The following is a 22,430-nucleotide window of genomic DNA, read 5'->3' on the forward strand; positions in this document are numbered from 1 at the left end:
CTTTCTATCAGTCTAAAAACATTGTTTGAAAAAAAAAATCAAACATACTCTTAATTCGTGATATATTTCCAAAAGAGCAACAAGTTTTCCTGTCTAACAAGCTAACAGAAGAAGATATCACTTTATAGTTTATACTTTCCATTCACCCAGCCATTTCAAAAGAAAGGGGAAGAAAGAAAAAAGGGAGAAAAAAAAAAGAAAAAAGAAAAAAAGATGAAGTAAGAAGGAAGCACAAAGGAAAAGACAAAGTATCGATTAATCCCTGCATGCCTGGAACCTCTCTCCGAAAATCAAAAAAAGAGAAGAAAAGTAACACTGCTTGGTAGTACTTAGTACTTAATAGGGTGGGTTTAGCCTAAAGTATAATGGAACAGAAGAAAGGTAGCACATGGATTTTTTTATTTGGTTAAATTAATAAGTTGTTGCCTATATTTTGATGATTCTGTTTAGTCCCTACAATTTACATTTTAATTCTTTTTAGTTCTTATAGTTTAAAAATATTATTTTTAGTTTATATAGTTTATATTTTAATTCTCTTTTAGTATTATACTTTGAAAAATACAGGACTATAAAGATTAAAAAAACTATTTTTAAAATTAGAGAGATTAAAAGAGAATTAAAATATAAATTATAGGGATTAAAAATCACTTTCAAATTATAAAGACTAAAAAAAATAAAAATTATGAAATTATAAAAAGCAAATAAGTAATTTAACTTTTTATTTATAAGAAAAGAAGAAATGATGAGGTTAATGAAATATAATTAATCAAACATAAACAAAATTAAAATTGTAAAGCTTACTGTTTTCCAAAGTGTAAAGCCAATTTGCTGGTTGCTACTTTCCGCTGTTTTCGGCTAAAGTCAGAAGAGAAGCTTATAAAAGCACCCTATTGGCTTCACGCTCTCATTAGCTCCGATTTCATTGAAAAACCGCCCTTCTTTGATAATTTTATTACGCCATAAAATGGAAGCTCCTTTTCAGCCCATGTTAAACCTTTTCTAGTTTTCTCTTTTCTTATACACACACAAACACACAACACAACACAAGTCACATTTTTTTGGCTTAAAACACAGAGAGAGAGAGAGAGGTTAGAAAGATCAGAATCGGACAGGCTAGCTTAGCTCCATGTCTGACTCACTCCTAACTTTCCATTCTCTTTCAACCATTCTTGCTCTTCTCCCAATCTTCATCTTCATTCTCATCAAAAGAAAGCAAAGCAAACCCAGGCTCAACCTTCCCCCAGGTAACATGGGTTGGCCATTTCTTGGTGAAACCATTGGCTATTTGAAGCCTTATTCTGCCACCACAATAGGGGAATTCATGGAGCAACACATAGCGAGGTAAAATAACTACCCACTCACCAACAGGAATTGGGTCTAGCGTAAGGGGCTAGTCTCCCGCATCCCGGTGAACTAAGGTTTAAATCCTTGCTGGAAGAGGTGTCCATATTTAATATCCGATGGTGTCTTGAATAGGATTGCCTCCGAAGGAAGAGACTTGTCTTGTCGGAAATATTAAAAAAAAAAACTACTCACTTAACACAATCTTGAGAGGGAACTCTATCACTCTAATTAACATGCCAAATGTTTGTTCTCAGGTATGGAACAATTTACAAGTCGAAACTGTTTGGGGAGCCAGCAATAGTGTCAGCAGATGCAGGACTCAACAGGTTCATTCTACAGAACGAAGGGAAATTGTTCGAGTGCAGCTATCCCAGAAGCATTGGTGGAATACTAGGAAAATGGTCCATGTTGGTCTTAGTTGGTGACATGCATAGAGACATGCGGGTTATATCGCTAAACTTTCTAAGCCACGCCAGGCTCAGAACACACCTCTTGAAAGAGGTGGAGAAGCAATCCCTCTTGGTTCTAAACACTTGGAACCAAAATTCCACATTCTCAGCCCAAGATGAAGCAAAGAAGGTACTTTTTTTTATTTCATATTTAATACACGAGTCAAGTAAAAAGAGCATAAAAGGGGTGTTTCATATTCATGTCACTTTCAAATTTCAATTGGCTTACATAAATCGCAGTTCACCTTCAATTTGATGGCCAAGCATATCATGAGCATGGATCCAGGGGATATAGAGACAGAGCATCTAAAGAAGGAGTACGTCACTTTCATGAAAGGGGTGGTATCCGCGCCATTAAATTTACCTGGAACTGCATACCGAAAGGCATTGAAGGTAACAACTAATAATAATTATTTAGAGAACTTTATTTATTTATTTATTTATTTTTTCTAATTTTAGTAGTGTTTTCTTTTTTAATATTGTCATGTGATATTTGTCCATGTTTTACAGTCTAGGTCCATTATACTAAAGTTCATAGAGGGGAAAATGGAAGAGAGAGTTAGAAGAATCCAAGAGGGGAATGAGAGTTTGGAGGAAGATGATCTTCTAAATTGGGTTTTGAAGAATTCAAATCTTTCAACCGAGCAAATTCTTGACTTGATTCTCAGCTTGCTCTTCGCTGGCCATGAAACTTCGTCGGTAGCCATAGCTCTAGCCATTTACTTCTTACCCGGTTGTCCTCAAGCTATACAACAGTTAAAGGTAAGCAAGTACAACCATGATGTCACGTGGAATATTATCTATTAACACTTTTCTGACCCTGTTCAGCTTCTTACACATATCCCCCTTGACTCAAAATTTTACTAGTCATAATTAGTTTTCTCATTTTTGCGAAAAAAATAATAGGAAGAACACAGAGAAATTGCCAGAGCCAAAAAGCAAGCAGGGGAAGTTGAACTCACTTGGGATGACTACAAACGAATGGAATTTACTCATTGTGTAAGTGGCATGATAATAAATGAATTATGGCGGTCTACTTGTCTTTTTTTCTATTTTATGTATAGTAATTGTTATTATTATTATTTGATGAATATGTTGGTAGTTAGCAATATTATATGGGATGATGAAGCCGTTTAAAGTGTTTACAACAGAACAGCATTATCAGTAGATTTGATGACACAAAATTATAAGGAATAAGGAAAAAATATAATATTTATGTAAAATAATTAGTTAGATTATGTGTGTAAGAATATAAAGTATTGTATTTATGAATTATTTGTTCCACTTTGTGAAGGTTGTGAACGAGACACTTAGGTTGGGAAATGTTGTGAGGTTTCTCCACAGGAAGGCTGTGAAAGATGTTAACTATAAAGGTATGTTTGGAGTGTATACAACGAGCAATTTTTTAGGTAGAAAGATGAAGAAAAAAATTATTTTGTGGAAAAAGAAAAAGAATAAGGAAAGATAAAAAAAAAAAAAGGGGAATTAAAGTTGCCGGAAATCGAATTGAAAATGTTGTTTGTGTTTGAAAGGTTATGACATTCCATGTGGGTGGAAAGTCCTCCCGGTGATTGCAGCCGTGCATCTGGATCCTTCACTTTTTGACCAACCTCAACACTTCAATCCATGGAGATGGCAGGTCAGTTCTACTTATAACTATAGGCAGCACGCGTTGTATTATTATTATTATTATTATGCATCTTTTTTTTTTTCTTTCCTTAAAGCCAATGTCCAATATAAAATATTAATCTATTAGGAAAAGGAAAAAGAATAATAAGCAGAGGTCCCCAAGCACTTCGATTGGTCCTCTTGCAGTGGATCCCCACATGCAATCACTGCCTCACTGGCTTCCTTTCCTTGAAGGTGTGGTGTGAACAAAATTTAGTTGAATTTCGGGGTCCGGATTTTGCCCAAAATGTCACCCCGTAATAGTTACAATATGGTTTCTAGGTCGTGTAGCTCATTTAGCTTCGTGACTTATCTTCCTTTCCAGAACCGAACACAAACAAGTTTTTACGTTCGGCGCTTCTGAATCAGACGCAACATAACGTACACACGCCGTACGCTTTGACAAAACTGAAAATAATGCTTCATTTCATGCCATCCCTTTGATCACTCTAGTTGACTTGGTCCTATCTAGCTTACAGCCAATTAATACCTCCGTCCAAATTACCAAACGTAGCCTTATATATTAATTATTCATCACTAAACTAAGCACATGCTTCTAAAGTTCAAACCTAATAACTTATGGTAGCCCCCCACCCAACTAAATTATTCACGAAAGGTCAAGATTCAGATGATTAATTAATAAATTAATTAACGTATCACCTTAACAATGTTCATTGTTCAAGGAATGATTGGAGCTTATATTTCTTTTCAATTATTAATAACCTCTTTTTTTTATTAAAGAAAAACGTAGGACATGCTAGATATAGATATGCTAGTTTTTTGGGTACGCATTAATTGGCACCGTGAAGGTTTATTTTTCACTTGATTTAGTGATGGTAAGAAATCATTGTCCGGAATGGCGAATAATCAAAGGATGTGGCCTACATGCACAATGGAGGATCAAGTGGGTCCATTCCCATGCATCTCAAACAGTGGCGAGTGAAAATCTTCATCGTTTAAGGGTAGTGACAAGTTTCACGAATAGGAAGGTGATAAGGGGTGAAAGCGTGGTGGTAAGAGTTGGGGTAGTGCCAGCCACCAAGTATGTGTTTGAGAAGCAGTTGAATTTAACCTTAATGGACTTTCAGTAAAGGAACTAACATGTAATTACTTTGAAATTTTTGCATTAAAACGTTCAATTTTTCTGGTTGACGTGGTTACTAATAGTAATACCATTAGCAACGAATTAACGATGATGATGTGGTGGGTTGAGACTAGAGAAATGAGCAAGTGTCATGATCAACGAAGGGGATGTTGTGAACAGTACGGACGTGGGTCCCAATGGATGCGATGATGATGAGCATGGCTCTTTTGTGAACGTGTGGGCAGGTCCTGAGGTTCTAGATCATTAAAGCCCATGTGGAAGTGGGCCTCACACGTGCACGTGCATATGTGCTTTTCTTTTTTCACAACCTGGTCCTGCCCTTTTCTCCCACATTTATTTATTTAATTAAAAGTAAGTAAAAGTAAAAATAGCGAACATGTATATATCCAAGTGGGGAAAGCGATGATCCAATTGAGGATAACAATATGATGGTGACTAGTACCGTAGCCCGCTACAGCACCAGAAATTAATCATCAATCTATCTAAAATTATTTATATGTGTCCACGCTCTCAAGATGTAATATATGTATCCTGCTACCTATTTTGTGATGTTATTATTTATCCTTGGGTTTCTTTTTCACATTTTAATCGGATGTTATTATTGATGTTGGTGGTGGTGCAGAACAATGGCAGTCATGGAAGTTGTCCAAGCAAGAACACAGCAAACAACAACTTTCTTCCGTTCGGAGGAGGACCACGATTATGTGCAGGATCAGAGTTAGCTAAGCTTGAAATGGCTGTTTTCATTCACCATCTCATTCTCAACTACCATTGGGAATTGGCTGATACCGATCAAGCTTTTGCCTACCCTTTTGTCGACTTCCCCAAAGGCCTACCCGTTAGAGTCCAAGCCCACTCTTTACTTTGAGAAAATCCACCCAATGCTTAGTTAGTTAGTTCACCCCAAATATGTAATAACTCCAAGCCTAGCCAATAATAGAGTTACACCTCAATCTAAATTAAACTACGTGAAGAATTTGAAGTTCCTCCAATGGCATTCCACACAAATTAAAAGTATTTCCGACTTTCTCGCGTACGAAGGGAAGACAAATATTAAGTACAATTGTACAAAGACAGGCAATTAGGACCACTTCCCTTTCTTCTTCTTCCGTTTCCTTCAATTCCCCCTCTAGGCTGTAGTAGATTTTTAATGCCTGTACCCCCACATTGTACATTTTTATATATCCCTCCCAAATGCCCACCACGAGTGAATTTTTATTCACCTTTATTTTCCCACTATTGTATTGTAATCTACCTTTCTTACTATTTATAATACGACTCCCAATTATCTCTTGTGTATAAATATCATTTACGTTCTGTTGCTTTCCTTCGCTCCTCCTTTACGCTAAGAGATTTGGTACACCACCGCGTATTGTGTGACTTATGTGCGAGCCGTGCTAGACACAATTATGGAATATGTTATTCACATTTGAATCCAACATCGTTTATCATTATATTCACACACACACACACACAGAGCTTGCAAATTGGTAATATTTTAAAAACGAAGACCAAAGGTACTATTAATGCTGAATTCTTTTGTTTTATATTGTTTATTTTATCCGTTATTGGAGTCAAAGAAGGGGAGGTTTGCAATCTGGGAGGCAATTTAATTTGTTGTTGGGTAGCTAGTGGCTATAAATGTTGTAACGGGGTTTGGACAAACACGGCAGCCTTGGAAATTTAGTAGTACAATCATAAACAAGAAATAAGATCTGAACTTTATGCGAGAGGCGTCTGAGTAACGATGGCATTGGCATGGCACCAATTGCACGCTAGCTTTGACTTTGCTGTAACGTGATTAATTAAGTAGACAGCGAAATAGGAACTCGTCAAGGGCCCACTCCATTCATCAGCATTCAGAATGTCGGGCACTCACTCTGCTCCTCACCCTTTCTTTTCTTCCTTCTTTTTTAAGATTTTATTTATTTATTTATTGTTCACATCAATGCTGCTGGATTCATGAATCCTGTCGTATTTATATTCCATTTCAACTTTTTTATTTTTATAAAATTATTTACTTGGAGGACTTTAGTCATGTTCCATAATCAACTACCATAAACTCAAAAGTTGTATGAACAAATTTAAGACGCACTTTTTTCTTTTTCTTGTTCTCTGTTATATCTATCATGAAGCATGCATTAATTAAAACATTAAAAGCCAAAAAATATTACTAGCGTTTACCAATTTTCGAAGGTTTTATAGAATGTCTGAATAAATCTTGTAATTATCGTTAAAAAAGAAAATGAAGAATCCTTATAATTTGGTATAAAATAGAAAGAAAAAAAAAATTTAGCTCATTCGGTCTACATCATTTTGATAAGAGAATGCCAAAATGGTGCGAAAAACTTTCGTATGAATGTTTGACACGGAACAAGGTGTTCGTATAAGTTAAAAAAAGAAAAGTCAGGACTACGCACAATTAAACTTAAACACTTATAATTAATCATTGCTACCCCTAAAAATGATTATGATGTTTTACACAGATAAACTGCGTCGGCTGGATGGTGACTACTGACTACTAGAGGCCATGTACTACTATGTGTGAATGTGAATTCTGTAAATATATGTTGTGTGCGGTTAAAAAGTCAACGTTGAAGTCAGAAATGAGATTAAAATTTACTTAAATAGCAGGAATCTCCATGCATGAACAGTGCCATATTCTTGTCAGGTTATATTTGCCATGTAGCGTCAATAATGTTAGGTTAACTTTCGCTTTCTGATCGTATTGATTGATGTGTCTTCGTCCTCTATTTTCAATATCTATGGCATACGGAGCTGCACGTTATTACAGATCCAAATGGGGATTCTTCGAAAAATGATAAATACGTAGTTCTCGGTGTCATAGAAAAAGTTTGGAAGGAAAAAAAAGATAAAAGGAGGGGTTGATAGACTTAGTTAGGACACTATCAACCGTCTTCTTCAACTATATATAAAAAGCCAAAAATTGGCTGTTTCGTGCCTCTAACCTTTCAGGTTAAATAGTTATCAAGTTCAGAAAAGATCGACACTGTTTGTATTTTAACGAGGTCTACAAAAATATCCAGCCTAACAACAACAACAACGTGGATGGGGATGACCATCAATAATTATGCAACGAAGAAACTACTATTGCTTCCCTCAAAATAAAAAACATATTGAGTTCACCGACAAATCCAACCTCTCCTGGTCCCTGGGATAATGAATCAAATTACAAATTACATACTTTGATATATCAGTTAGTTCTTTTCTGTTGACGTTCTAAACAGTTAGGATGCGTTTAGTATAACAGAATTCAACATACACACATTTTTATACATGTTTCGTGAGAAGTAAAAATTTAGGGTTTTTATTCAACTGCTGTTATCAAGTTTAAAATGAATATTTGCTTAATTTGCTTCACTCGCAATTTGTTGTGTATCATGTCCGATGAAATGCTACTCAATGCATCTAGTTTCACCAATTCATGAATCTACCTTTCTAATTAATTAACGAATTAGTATTATATCAGAGGGTTTGTGACTTTGTATATATTCCTATATGTTTAGTTGCAAAAACGCAGTGATATTATTAGCTTCGGTGAAGCACGACAAAGGTCCATAATACAAGGCGTAATTGGATAAGCGTTTTTGTTCTTGCCCACCCATAACCGCATAAGCGTTTATGAATTGACACCTAACAAGTTGTGGTGTTCTTCCCTTTGCGGTTCAATAATTCATGGACTTACATTAAGTGTAAAGGGACTTCTGGCCCCAACAAAATGGGAAAATAATTGGTGGAAACCTAAATACTAGCTAGATGATACCAAAGAGAAAGAAAAAAAAAACATGAATGATAGATGTTATGATGCAATGTAAAGAGAGATGGAAAAAAAATAAAAGTGTTGATGAAATATGAGACATATGAGTGTTTATATATCCAGATGTGATTCAAGGATTCTTTAGATCTATATAGGATGGCAAAAACAAAATCTAGATGTGGTGTTGTAGATACCCCAAGCGGAAGATTAATAATTTAGTGACGGGCAATGAATTATTTTTGCAGAGAAAATGACTGTGTTCTAAAGTTCTCTGAATAATCTTTTGATTCAAAGTTTATATAGTTTTAAAATAAGTTCGTCGAAATAGAAATGTGTTATTGTTAACTTAGGAGTCTAAAGAGTTTTTGATGATCTTTTTTGAATTTTTTTTTGCAAACAATACTTCCCCCTTAACATGCTATAAGTCTTTTTTCTTTTTTCTAGTTATTTTTACGGTAACAGGCCATAAGTCATTCAATAACAGTTTACACTTTTTTGTCTCAACTTATGAAAATAAGTAAAACATGAAAAATGCGTTTCGAGAGGCCTTTCTCTACTGGGCCTAGACCCTTAGCCTTTGTTAAAATACTGGACCCCCAGCCCACTTCAATTTCATGTTCCAATTTGACATTTAAAACAAAAAAACATTTATAATATACAACTTATTTTGGATTTTTTTTTAAAAATAGTTTAATTGATATATTGTTCTTTTAATAAATAAAAGTCTTATTTATTTCACGAGAATAACCCCGTGACCACTTGCCAATGCAACTTGGAGCAAACAACATAAAGGCACGACTTGAATTCAAGTTTTATGTATATAACCAGAATCTTTACAATCTTGTTGGGTGGTTGGGTGAAGGTGGTGTTGGACGTTTGACGGCCAGGGTTGTGGGTGAGGGAAGGGGGTGTTGACTACTACACAAAGAAGGGTAGTTTTATCCTTTAATTATTATTATTTGGTGGTACAGGAACCAAAAAAGAGTGCATGAAGCAAAAACAGGGTGCAGGAAATAATTCCCCACTATCATAACTAAAACTACAAACCCATTAGCCATTTTGGTTGGGTTAATGCCTTTAACGTTACCACATAAAAAAGAAGGAAAATTCTTACTTTACATTTGATCCAACGAGCTGTCTCATTTTAATTGATTTTGGGCCTTTGCCCGTGAAAATTATTCAGATTTCTGGGGCATTGCTATTGGCACCAGTACCCCCGATGACTGTTTAGACTTCCTACTTCTTCAAGAGCATTTTTTTTACAAAAACATTCTTAACCTTATGAGTTTTGGCACCTCTCATAATACAAGAAAAACTTGTTTTTATTGTGTTATTTTTGTTTTGATAAAATTAACACAACAAAAATAAGTTTCTACCATGTTAAAAAAAAATAACACAGGAAATTTATTTTCATGTATCGAATAATATTAAATATTTTTATAATTTTGATATACCTGTAATTAAATTTTAACATTTTCACAAATAAACACACAGTTAGTTCTTAAAAATTGTAATTATAATGTAATGGTCTAACTATTATCACTTAATCAAAGTCAATTTAAATAGCTCCAGTGTTGCATTTGATCCACGTGTTCGCAATTGAAGCATCTCTCACCTTTCCCTTGGCGACGCCGTGAGAAACGAAAAGCGAACAAAAAAAAAACAGAGTGGGGTGGGAGGCACACGCACAAACGCAGAGTCAGAATCTCCAATCTTCAATCGGAGACAAAGCTAGCTCGAACGAACGAAGTAGAGTAGTGTGCTACGAAAAATGTGGCGGTGCATCGCACGTGGTCTCCGTGGACCTGCTTCCACCAGATCCACCTCCAATCACTCACTTGGATCTCAACTTTCTAGATTCTTCTCTGTATGACTCCTCTCTTTCTTAGATTTTCCATTTAATTGATAGTTAATCACTTCTCCTTTTGCTTTTACCTCGATTTCTTTTCATCTTTACCTTTTTGTATCTGTTAGATTAGATCTTTTTCCTGTCACTATATGTGGACGATGTTCTACTGAAGCTGAATCGTTTTACGTTTATTGCAAATTTTATGTGGATGATGTTTTTTACTTAAGCTGAATCGATTTTTCTGTGCTGTGTAGAGTGGGGCGAACTCCTCGTACACCGTGGTGGATCATACTTATGATGCTGTTGTCGTAGGAGCTGGTGGCGCGGGATTGAGAGCTGCTATTGGACTTTCAGAACACGGGTTCAATACTGCTTGTATTACCAAGCTCTTCCCAACTCGTTCACACACTGTTGCAGCTCAGGTATGGTATGAGGGCTTTGCTATCATCTTTTTTTTGGCTCGTTTCTTGTGCATATTGTGTATATGGACAGTTCTCTGTAACATTCGTATTGTGGCTATTTGTTCTGCTTTATGTTATTCCTTATTGGGTCTTTTGGTTGTTATACTTTGATGTAACTACTAACTAGTATCCATGTGTAAAAATTATTTCATTGTTAAGTGTAATTTATGAAGAAAAAAAAAGGAATCGTGAATGATTGCATGAAGGCTATTGAATGATGAGTTCAATCAGATGAAATCAACAGTAGCTTCCTTAGGTTTGTATTATAAATTTTCTTTTATGTAAGTCATAGTATGCTTTGTGACGTGATTTAACTACAGTCTTGGATCACATTCCCACTGTCACCACTTACATTCATAATTCATTCTTGTTTGACACTTCATTATTATTTTGGATACATGACATTTTAAACTTGGCTATATAATTATGTTGTGTATCAATGATGGACAACGATTTAATCTTTCATCTGCCAGGTTTGTGCTTTTAAAAAATCATTGAGATTACCCCATAGTGTATTGTTTTTTTCTGCTTGTACAGTTAGTCATGATGTAAACAGTATTGGATGGTGCACCAAAGTATATTAAGTTGACACTATCATGTCAAGCATCCCCCCTGAATATGCTGGCAACACTAATTCATGAGAATAAAATTCTGTATAGGGTGGTATAAATGCTGCTTTGGGAAATATGACTGAAGATGACTGGAGGTGGCACATGTATGACACTGTCAAGGGAAGTGATTGGCTAGGTATAAACTCACCAAATCTTTGAAATTTTACATCTCATATATCCCAAAAAATTTGATATATTCTAAGAGTTTGTTGTTAGTTGGTACAATATATAAGGCCTCTTTAGGGCTTTAGGGTCTTAAAATATGTCTACTTCTAATGGAGAAGATATGCCCTGGGTTTGTTTACCTGAAATTGAAAAATGAAATTTGGTACTTTTCTTTCTAAAGAAGCTTTAGAGCTTTTGCTGATAATCTAAGTCCTCTTTAGATGCCTGTGCTAGTTTTTTTTTTCTCTTGTTTATTAATTAATTCAATCTCTATGGCCTACAGGAGACCAGGATGCCATCCAATATATGTGTAGGGAAGCACCAAAAGCAGTCATTGAGCTAGAGAATTACGGATTACCATTTTCCCGAACAGAGGATGGAAAAATATATCAACGTGCATTCGGCGGTCAAAGCTTAAACTATGGAAAAGGTTTATTCAGAACTGGTGTAAGTTGTTAGCCTTTTACTTTGAGAGTAAATTTAATCTTGACATCCTTTTGTTGCTATGATGTAGGTGGTCAAGCTTACCGATGTGCATGTGCTGCTGATCGAACTGGACATGCTTTATTGCACACTCTCTATGGCCAAGCTATGAGACATAATACCCAGTTTTTTGTGGAATATTTTGCATTGGATCTTGTAATGAATAGTGATGGTAAGTTGTTGCAGAAAACATCTTGACTACACTTAATTTGCAATCAATTAAACTAATTAAGTCTTAGCATTCATTGGCCTTGATGAGTAAATTTCCCATGTGCTTCACATTACTTGATACAAATTGTAATTGTGTTATCTTTTCCAATGGTACTTGCTTTATTAAACAAGCATTCAATGGTAGAAAAAAATGTTTGTCTTGGTTGATGGTAAAGTTAACTATTTTCTTTCTATATTGGATATGTAGGCACTTGCCAAGGAGTGATTGCCTTGAATATGGAGGATGGAACACTACATCGTTTCAAAGCTGCTTCAACAATTTTGGCCACAGGGGTAACAATTTTCTTGTGGATGTTTGATGTTGATTTTTATTTTATTTTATTTCACTTATTTATGGATAGGTGAGATCTTCTATTCTGCTTCAGGGTTATGGTAGAGCATACTTCTCTGCAACCTCAGCACATACTTGCACTGGAGATGGCAATGCCATGGTTGCACGTGCTGGGATCCCTCTTGAGGTGTGCTTTTCCTTTTTGGTTGCTTTTCAATATTAAGATGATATCCATTGGCATTAGTCTTTTATCATTCGCATGCTCACCATAAATTTTGTAGGATTTGGAGTTTGTACAATTTCACCCAACAGGTATATATGGAGCAGGTTGCCTTATCACAGAAGGTGTGTAGTTTAAGCTCTATTTGCTACTTTTGCATGCCTTTTTTTTCCACTTTACAAGCTCCTTGTCCAATTAAATTGGAATGCAGTGTTTTTCATTTTCTGATTTTTATTTTTGGAATCTTTAGGATCTCGTGGTGAAGGTGGAATTCTTAGGAATAGTGAGGGTGAGCGATTTATGGAACGATATGCCCCTACTGCAAAGGATCTTGCATCAAGAGATGTAGTTTCAAGAGCAATGACGATGGAGATTCGGGAAGGTCGTGGTGTAGGTATGGTGGCTTATGCTGATGTATCCATGCCTTTGTATAAAGTTATATTAACATATACGTTGTTTGATTGCTATTAGATCATCATAAGTAATTGTTGCAGCAGCGCTAAAATGAAAATCAGTGTTAATGCTGTATAACTTTTATGTAAAATTCTAGAGATAGTTTTTTTGTAAATCCTACAAATGAAATGAATCATCTGAACTAGATGAAAATCATGACCTCTCTATTCACTATATTGGAAATTGAAAAATATTCATTTATCGATTAAGTTAGACAATTGGATGTTTTTGTTTTTTAAGTAATCTTGTATTAACTTTGGAAATTATTTGCAGGACCCCTGAAAGATCACATCTATCTCCACTTGAATCACTTACCCCCAGATGTGCTCAAAGAGAGACTTCCTGGCATCTCTGAAACTGCTGCTATTTTTGCTGGTGTGGATGTTACAAAGGAACCCATTCCTGTTTTGCCAACTGTACATTATAACATGGGCGGTATTCCCACAAACCATTATGGAGAGGTATAGTTAAACAAGCAGTTTGAAATGAGACTTCCTATTGAAAGATTCAAAATATAAAAAGTAATGAAAAAGAGAAGAAAAACCTAGGATAATTAATCACACTGTAACTGTTGAATTTAAAGGGAGAGGAAGAGATAGAGGGAGATAGGGTGGTATTGCTTAAGTGAAATTGATTGGTTGTAGAGTACTTAGATTATGGGAACTATTTCCTAGGCAAAGAGTAAATGGGTGCTACTTCCTAAGAACTAATTTCTATTAAAACTAAATGCATTTAACGTGATGAGGGAACTCATTCAACATATGATACATGAACTGCGCATAATTCTAACATTATTTACGTGTATTGATTACTTGATGAATTAGTGCTCTGTGCTTACTTTTCTCCAATCTACAGTCTTTTGTCCTCTGTTCAGCTCTTCTCATACACAATATTTGAGTAAAAGCATGTTGGCACAAATAATAATTGCTTGGGTTTGTTTTGACAAAAAAAGTATCAATATTGTCATTTCATTGAGTTATATCCCAAAGTAATTATCTAATATTATTCTATGAATAACAAAAAGAATACAAAATTATAATTTAATGTCATGTTATGCAGGTGGTTACCATTAAAGGTGACAATCCAGATGCAGTGGTTCCTGGATTGATGGCTGCCGGGGAAACGGCCTGTGCATCAGTTCATGGTGCCAATAGGCTTGGTGCAAATTCACTTCTGGATATCGTTGTTTTTGGTAGAGCTTGTGCTAATAGAGTTGCAGAAATCCGTAGACCAGGCAAGATTCTTTTCCTGTTATTGAAATAGATTGTGTGCAGAGAAATTAGTTTTATAAAAGTGCCTGCCATCCATTTTGCAGGAGAGAAGCAAAAGCCTCTAGAGAAGGATGCTGGTCAGAGAACAATTGCATGGCTGGACAAATTGAGAAATTCAAATGGTTCATTGCCAACTTCGCAAATTCGGTTGAATATGCAACGAGTAATGCAAACCAATGCTGCTGTGTTCCGTACACAAGAAACATTAGAAGAAGGTAATTCATTTCTTGTTATGTATATTTTATCCTCCTACCAATTGCTTCCCCCCTGCCCCCCGACAAGATTGTGTTTAATTCTTGCTGATTCTGTAACTATCGTCTTACTCTGAACTTATCTGCTGCATTACAGGTTGTCAATTAATTGATAAAACATGGGAGAGCTTCCATGATGTCCAGGTGAAGGACCGCAGTTTAATCTGGTAATTCCTTTTTTTGTGAATGATGAATGTTCCTAATATTTCATGGATTCTGCATGTTTAGTTTTAAAGTTTATCGGTTACATGTTCACAGGAACTCCGACTTGATTGAGACTATTGAATTGGAAAATCTTTTGATAAATGCATGCATCACAATGTACTCTGCTGAAGCTAGGAAAGAGAGTAGAGGAGCTCATGCCCGTGAAGACTTCAAGGTCAGTTTTCCCTATCTCATGCAAATTTCATACCATTAACATGAATAGGGTACTTGACCATTTTATGTTGGATTCTGCAGGTTAGAGATGATGAGAGCTGGATGAAACACACTGTGGGGTAAGTCATGTTTCAGTATACAGTTATTTAGTTTGCTATTTACAAAAGCAGGCACTTAAGTAGTAGAGTTGAAGTGGAGCTTTTTATTTCTAGTAGGAACCTTGATCCTTTTAGGTAATTTGGTTTGATGGAATGGAATGGGAGTGAGTATGATTTATGAAGCGGAAATGGAATATTTATTCCTATGCTTCGTTTGTATAGGAATGAGATGAAATGATGACTCTTTTCCAGTTTCATATCTGTTTTACATTTTTTTTTTAAAAGACTAAGCAGGCGTGATTCAACCATATTTGGGCCAACCAAATTTCTGGGATTGGCTGGGCCTGAGTACAACTGAAGCTGAACTTGTGGCTCAGATTGGTTGTACCATATTTTCATTATTTTGTATTGTGTTAATCTATATTCCTCATTCCATCATTTTTATAACGTAATAATTACTCTTAAAATTGTAAGAACTCCCTTAGAAATGGTCGTTGTAATAACTAAACATGCTAGTGGGAATGACCCATTCCTTTGATCCTCCAACCAAGCATGCTCTTGCTGTATTTAAGCTTTTTGTTTCTTAAGAGCTGGAGTGCTCTCGACTTTCATATTATGTTGGAGCATCCAAGTGGCTCATTAAGTTGACAAACTACTGACTAGAACAAGATTGTCATTATCTTGTGTTTATATTGTATGGTTAAAAACATGATGATTTAGTCCCTCCAACTGATTCTTGGCTCCTTACTTGAATATCTTCAGTAACTGTTTAGTTTTGATGAGTAGTTATTGATCTATGCAGTTTAATAATCACCACTAATTTTTCAAGTGGTAACATGCTTGTTTTTTTTTATGCCAAATTACTAATATTGTCTCTGATAGTAATCTTTTACTCAATGACAGTTAATTTAGAGACGTAAGAATCATGGTATTTTTGCAACCTATTAGAGTTGTTAACCTTAGAGCAACCATTTGATGTGAGGGAGATATTTTTATTTTGGTTATATTTCTGAATTCTGACCAACTATTGTAAGTTAAGAATGGAGGTGTGAGAATGATCAATACCTTATCACGTCCTTTCAACTAAGAGCTGTGTGAGCTTGAAATACAGATGACAAGGATCAATGTTTTTACCATGATCATATAAGGTTTGATTAATCGATTCACTATCAAGTAACCCACTATTCTAAAAGATAAAGTAGGTGGAGTCGGATAACATGGAGATGATTTTGATTAAGTTGAATTATTTACAATTATTCAATTGAGGAGAAAACACTTGTGATAGTAAGTTGATTATGTTAGCTAAAGCTTTTGTGCATTGACTTGCAGATTCTGGGAGAACGAGAAAGTCCGGTTGGACTACAGGCCGGTGCATTTGAATGTATTGGATGATGAGGTTGAATCATTCCCTCCCAAGGCTCGGGTGTATTAATATACTTGCTAATGGATGGATTAGACTTGTCTCAATGTTAAATGACAGGAAAAAAATGCAATAAAAGGTCCTAGATGGGTGATTTTGATTTTTGATGATAATTGTTGCATTCATCATCAATGCTGATTGATATTCCTGGCATCCTCAAATAACACTCTGTATTTGCAGCAGAGAATAATAGCAACCCAGCAACACAGTTTCATTAACTGTTTGTATTTTGACAAGATTTTGCCTATTTATCATATGCACGTTTGTAGTTTTTATTTTCTAAATCCCTCATTCATTTTAAGTTTGTTTATCTAAAAAAGCACTGGATGGGAAAAGCAAAAATGGCTTTCCAAACTCACTTGTTCCGTTCAACCATGATCACAAAACTCTTGTTACCGTTGTCATGTGCAACTGTTTAAATTGAGTATCTCCAATGAAAATTTCTTCATATACTTTTCGTGATTCACATAGTATTGTATTTTTTGTAATTCTCACGACACTTGTCATTATAAAAAAATTATATATAATTTTATTTCAATGATAAATTCTAAAAAATTTCAAAAAAACTCATTTTTATATTTTTTTATTTTCACTTAATAATGGTGTTATCATGTGTCAAATAAATATTATTTTTTTATTGCTAAGAAATAGTTTTGTACAAAAGACATAAATCTTATTTTTAAGAAACTATCTCTATCACATTAATTCGTTCCAATAGAAAAAAAGAAAATATATAAAAAATGATTTTTTTTACTTAAGAAATCCTTCAATAAAGTACTTTATGTAAGTATTTGAAGATCAGAAAAATAAATCTTAAAAAAGATTAGAAAAAAAAAAAGTATAGGACTGTTTGGATAAAAAGAATTATGAGTACTTATAAGAAAAAAATAAGAAGGAAAAATAAGTGTATTTTATAAATTAATTTGTTAATAAAATTATCTTATATTAAATTTTTGTAAAAGTTTATTTTTTAAGTTATATATTTTATAAGAGATTTTTTTTCTTATTTTTTGCTGTCATGTTTTATATTTGAATATTGTCACTAAAATCATGGATTGTGAACCAATCTGGAATCATAATCATAAACTAGAACACTGAGATGTGTTATCACATTGTCTTTAAAGATTCATCAACAGAATGCTTAAATCTTTTAAAATTTTACTGGCTGCTGATGACTATTATCGAACCTAGGAATTTAATAACTCAAATGAAGTCGGAGGAGTGTTTGAAAAGCTGGATGTCTCAATATGGATTTGGGCAAAAATCCAGTTTTGCTTCTTTTATATGATTGTAAAAAATTAGTAACTTTAATTCATTGTTGTTAAGTTTTTAACAAAAATTGATAACATGGCATACTAAGGATGACATGACAGTGACGAGATAATTAAATTTGAATCGTATAATTAGATATGGACGATTAAGATTTAATGTGTGATCATTTAAAAAGTCATTGAATTTTTTAAAAATTATATAACTTTTTGACATTAAATTTCAATCTTTCATTTATGATTATATGATCTAACTTTAATTATTTTACTCTAATATAAAATATTTCTTCTGATAAGAGAATTATTTTTCGATCTCACTAAAAATGAGTGATGAGAAGGAAGAGTAATTCCAAAAGAGTTAAAGTAAATAATAAACATTTATTTTTAAAATCCTCCCTATATATACATATATACTTTATTAGGGATATCAAAATAATAAACATTTATTTTTTAAAAAAATTAAAAAGTTAATTTCTCTCTTTCTCCTACTTATTCACTCTCTGTCTCCTCTCTAATTTTCTCCTACGTCTTCTGACTCTTCCCTTTTCTTTTCAAATTACAAACGGATACCACGGAGTCATGGGCAATATTAATATTCGTTTTAAGCTTTTAATGAAATCTTTTATATCAAAAGATCAAGAATTTGAAATCACACTTTTACATTGGAATATGAAAATCAACTCAAGAACATATCAAAAGGTCAATCGAAAGGGGTAAAAAAAAATGAAAATTGTTGTTTTAGTCCCTTCTCCAAAGTCCGCTTAAGCCAAATGGTTGGAAATGTTTAGGGTGTTTGCGGTTTGTTTGTTTTTGGTTTAATTTTTTTTATTGAAAAGTCATTTAAAATAAACTTAAAAACTATACGTGATTTAGTTTAATTTCTATTTAAAATAAAATTTAAATCAAATCAAACTAATATTTTGTGATTTGATTTGTTTTTACTAAAATATTATTTCATTAAAATTTATATACTTTCTTTCCATATTTTAAATAAAAATACATTAAAAAATTGTTAATAAAAATTTATAAATTTTATTAATATGTTAAATTTTCTATGATAAAAATATAAAAAATTACATGTATTTTAAATCAAACATCTTAAAAAAATTATATGAAAAAAATAATATTTTATATAAGTTTTATATGTATAACATTATATCAATCAATTTTAAAAAAATCATCTAAACAAATGAAAAAAATTAATTTAATTTGATTTTCAATTTTTTAAGCAATTTTAAATTTTTATTTTGAATTTGATCACCCCTAAAAATGATCAGCTCAAAATCATGGCACATCCTCTCCGTGGCCACTTTGTTTCAACAATTTTTTTCTTTTTGAGGCTAAGAATGCTCAGAGTTCTTGGTGGCACAGTGAACCTGCCAAACGGTAATGTTCTGAACCATATGGACCTCGGCCCAACCCGAACTACTGACTTTCTAGACTTGTACACACCGATGCAACTGTTGGGAAGAGAGATGAATGGATTTTTTATTTTTCTAAAAAAAGGTTAAACAGCAATGTCCCTAAAATAAATTAACTAGAAAAAAAGGAAATGATGGGATTTTTGGTCCACTTTTTTTTTTTGTTTTTAGATTACTAACATACATACTTCAACTAAAAAAAGATAAAAATATATTAACAAATTCATAACATTCATCTAATCCTGACCGGTCCAAGTCTACCAAAAATTAGCGTGCATTCCAAAATCAGGTAATGTAAATATGTAATATAGAGAAAGTTCAACATAGGGGAGAAAGTCTGACATTAAAAAAAAGAAATTGAGGTTAGTTTTGTATCAAACTATTATGTCATCTACTATAACACCGTGTTATCTGTCATAGTAACATGTTAGTATTATGTGATCATCAATATTCGCGCAAATAAGTTTTGATAAAAATTAATGATAAATTAAAAATAAATTAAAATTATTAATTTTTTAAAATTGCTAAAGGTAAAATATATAATAAATTTTTTTAAAGACTAAATTTATACTGAAACATATATAGAGACGAAAATAGATTTAAGCTCAAGATTTTTTATTTGAAAGTAATTCACCGTCAAAATTCATTTTAAGATAGGCAAGACCGAATAAAAGAAAAAGTCTGTAAAGGCCACTATTAGGGAAACATCATTTTCTCCATTTCTTTCATCTCATAAACTTTTGAATAAATAAATAAAATAAAAATGATACAAACATTTATTTTCTCAAATTTTTTTACTAAGCTAAAAACATAGAATAATGTATAAAAATATGAAAACATATAAAACCAAGTACATGCGAAGCTTAAAAGAATAATTTGTAAAATGCTTAAAAACATATGAAACCAGCCAAGTAAAAATAGAAATATCCAATCACATATACAATAGTAGTTACATACATATTGCACTGGCTCAAGATATAGACACCAAATATGAAATATCTTACCACGAATGCACAAATTCGAATGCCCATATGCTAAAATTACCTATGGACATTTAAGCTTCTTAAACCTCAGCTTGTGGTTCTTACTGATAAGAAAATATCTCTAGCTGTTCTGCTCTAATAATACTAAAATTTTCAGGAATTACTCAAATTTACAATAGAATTACTCAAACTTACTGATAAGAAAATATCTTTAGCTGTTCTTAAACCGAGTACATCTACGAAGCTTACAAGAATAATTTGTAAAATGCTTAAAAACATATGAAAGCAGCCAAGTAAAAATAGAAATTATTACTTCTCGATTTAATTAAATTATGATGCTATGAAGCATCATTCAAGTTCTGATACTTGATCATATCTGAAGGAACTTTGTTAAAAAAAAAACTGCCAATTTCACTGTGTGTTTTTACTTCGAAAAGACTATAATGAAAAATATTTTGGTGTGTAAGAAACTAAAAGGATCATTGCTACATATGAAACCGTGAAGGCTCCACAGAAAATAACGCTGATATATAGGTCAAATAAGCTTTGTTATTACGTTTAATTTAAACCAGCTAATAACATTTTAGCGATATGACGACTTGTTTTTTTACATTTATTTAATCTATTTTAAATTCTAACATTAATTATTCCTTGCTAAGGATGATTCTCCCTGAACAAAAACGTTTATGCTCACAAACAGAGCTGAGAAAATCAAGGACGATTAAAATTGAAAACTATATCATAAATTGAAGTTTTTCCGTGGTAGTATATGTAAACTCGCTGAATATCCATTTGCTATTAATAGTATGTAACAACGATCATGGTCCATTAATTTTTTTGTGTTAAAAACAAAAAAAAAAAAAAGAGCTGCAGGAAGGAAAAATCAACAAAAGGACGAGATATAGAACGAACGTTACATGCATAAACAACCCCTCCACATAACTAATAGCCTAATTAAGCGTTAATTGGCGCTGGTCTGGTGCCTCGCTTTTTCCTTCTCCTTCACCTCACTTCCCTGCGTCTTGTCATAAGCTTCGTGCATATAGATTACACATACCAAACAAACATATTAATATTTAGACATAGCCAATAAGAAAAACAAATTAAACACAAAAAAGCAAGTATATATATATGTGTGTGTGTGTGTTTGACAAGCAAATCAACCTGGGTCCATCTCAGGCTTCGATTGGTTTCCACCATAAACTCCACCAAACCCTTCTTCATCAGACCTCGTAGCGTACCCTTCCCCAAATGAATGAGACATCGTATCTCTTCACAACATTAATTAATATCAGTACATATAGAGTCAAATTAACCCACGAAATACACATACATGCATGCATATATTCCAATGAAATTAATTTGAACTCACCCTTGTTTATTTTCCTCAGTACTAGGCTTCTGAGTCTTGTCCATCTTACGAGCACTGTCAGTGCAGAATCTAACTGCGCAAGTTTCCCGACCAAGGTTGGAAGAGAGAGACCGTGCAGGGAATGAAACTTGTGGACAGGTTAAAACCGTTTTGATTGAGTGAAACATAATTTTTTCTATATATGTTGAGATCTTATAGAAGAGGCAGTGTGGTATAGGCTTATTAAGAGGCTGTGTGGTAGTCCTGTAATTTCGACACGGGTTGAATTTGATCGCAACAATGCAAATCCTATTAATCCTCTGGTTCACTTGCTATACATGGTTCAGGAAAATGAAAATATCAAGTATCTCATGACGTGCCATCTGGTGTGTGTATTGGACGCTTGTCCTTCATTTAAACCCTTGCGTGTCACCTTGGGGCTGTTGATCTTTTTGCATGCAAATATAACTATTATTTCAATTGAACTTTAGTTTGAAGACTGTATCATCATGTGGAACAACTGAATAATCGCCACGTCCCGATCAGGTATAGCATCAGCGAAGGATATTAATTTTTATTTTTAGTGCATTAGTACGTGTATCGCATGACTCGTGAGTTGTCTAATTAATTTGAATTGCTCAACTTTTACCTTCACTAACATCGACTCTGACATAGCACACTTTGTCTAAGTTTTATTTTTTTTTTCATCAAGTTGTTGGAAACAGTTCAAATTAATTCTTACTCCTTCAATATTTCAATGGAAAACTCTATAGTACGTGACTCTGAAAAATAATAAGGAAAAGATGAAGTACATGATGAAGGATAAGAGTCCATGCGCCGCGTTTAATCTAGATTGTCAAAGAAGGCGTAAGTTATAGGAATTTTTATCACTTGGTTGGAT

At 33.6% G+C, this 22,430-nt stretch overlaps 3 protein-coding genes across 3 annotated transcripts; 2 read left to right on the top strand and 1 right to left on the bottom strand.

Moving 5' to 3' along the window:
* Window positions 1-918: 918 nt before the first annotated feature.
* Window positions 919-5,869, top strand: LOC114377375 (cytochrome P450 90B1-like). The gene is made up of 8 exons (XM_028335850.1): window positions 919-1,341; window positions 1,599-1,923; window positions 2,034-2,186; window positions 2,304-2,555; window positions 2,700-2,792; window positions 3,088-3,166; window positions 3,326-3,432; window positions 5,189-5,869. Exons 1-8 carry the CDS (start codon window positions 1,127-1,129, stop codon window positions 5,432-5,434), a joined length of 1,470 nt encoding a protein of 489 aa, XP_028191651.1. The 5' UTR covers window positions 919-1,126; the 3' UTR covers window positions 5,435-5,869.
* A 4,057-nt stretch (window positions 5,870-9,926) lies between these two features.
* LOC114377376 (succinate dehydrogenase [ubiquinone] flavoprotein subunit 1, mitochondrial-like) lies at window positions 9,927-16,790 on the top strand. Its single transcript, XM_028335851.1, has 16 exons — window positions 9,927-10,211; window positions 10,448-10,615; window positions 11,314-11,401; window positions 11,714-11,860; window positions 11,945-12,085; window positions 12,332-12,417; window positions 12,510-12,602; window positions 12,697-12,760; window positions 12,886-13,029; window positions 13,362-13,549; window positions 14,148-14,322; window positions 14,404-14,574; window positions 14,708-14,777; window positions 14,869-14,989; window positions 15,070-15,107; window positions 16,416-16,790. Exons 1-16 carry the CDS (start codon window positions 10,116-10,118, stop codon window positions 16,516-16,518), a joined length of 1,893 nt encoding a protein of 630 aa, XP_028191652.1. The 5' UTR covers window positions 9,927-10,115; the 3' UTR covers window positions 16,519-16,790.
* A 4,154-nt stretch (window positions 16,791-20,944) lies between these two features.
* Window positions 20,945-21,843, bottom strand: LOC114375572. The gene is made up of 3 exons (XM_028333398.1): window positions 21,551-21,843; window positions 21,343-21,449; window positions 20,945-21,210 (listed from the first exon to the last, which is right to left on the bottom strand). Exons 1-3 carry the CDS (start codon window positions 21,715-21,717, stop codon window positions 21,140-21,142), a joined length of 345 nt encoding a protein of 114 aa, XP_028189199.1. The 5' UTR covers window positions 21,718-21,843; the 3' UTR covers window positions 20,945-21,139.
* Window positions 21,844-22,430: the final 587 nt, after the last annotated feature.

The sequence above is a fragment of the Glycine soja genome, chromosome 11 (genome assembly GCF_004193775.1).
Source record: "Glycine soja cultivar W05 chromosome 11, ASM419377v2, whole genome shotgun sequence".
Classification (NCBI taxonomy): domain Eukaryota; kingdom Viridiplantae; phylum Streptophyta; class Magnoliopsida; order Fabales; family Fabaceae; genus Glycine; species Glycine soja.

Excerpts from the sequence above, each read along its gene's own strand:
- LOC114377375 (XM_028335850.1), top strand. The coding sequence starts at position 1,127 with ATGTCTGACTCACTCCTAACTTTCCATTCTCTTTCAACCATTCTTGCT. Across the intron at positions 2,187-2,303 it reads CATACCGAAAGGCATTGAAG|TCTAGGTCCATTATACTAAA; the intron begins GTAACAACTAAT and ends CATGTTTTACAG. Across the intron at positions 3,433-5,188 it reads TCAATCCATGGAGATGGCAG|AACAATGGCAGTCATGGAAG; the intron begins GTCAGTTCTACT and ends GTGGTGGTGCAG.
- LOC114377376 (XM_028335851.1), top strand. The coding sequence starts at position 10,116 with ATGTGGCGGTGCATCGCACGTGGTCTCCGTGGACCTGCTTCCACCAGA. Across the intron at positions 11,402-11,713 it reads CAAGGGAAGTGATTGGCTAG|GAGACCAGGATGCCATCCAA; the intron begins GTATAAACTCAC and ends TATGGCCTACAG. Across the intron at positions 12,086-12,331 it reads TCTTGTAATGAATAGTGATG|GCACTTGCCAAGGAGTGATT; the intron begins GTAAGTTGTTGC and ends TTGGATATGTAG.
- LOC114375572 (XM_028333398.1), bottom strand. The coding sequence starts at position 21,717 with ATGTTTCACTCAATCAAAACGGTTTTAACCTGTCCACAAGTTTCATTC. Across the intron at positions 21,450-21,550 it reads ACTGAGGAAAATAAACAAGG|AGATACGATGTCTCATTCAT; the intron begins GTGAGTTCAAAT and ends AATGTTGTGAAG. Across the intron at positions 21,211-21,342 it reads GAAGCCTGAGATGGACCCAG|CTTATGACAAGACGCAGGGA; the intron begins GTTGATTTGCTT and ends ATATGCACGAAG.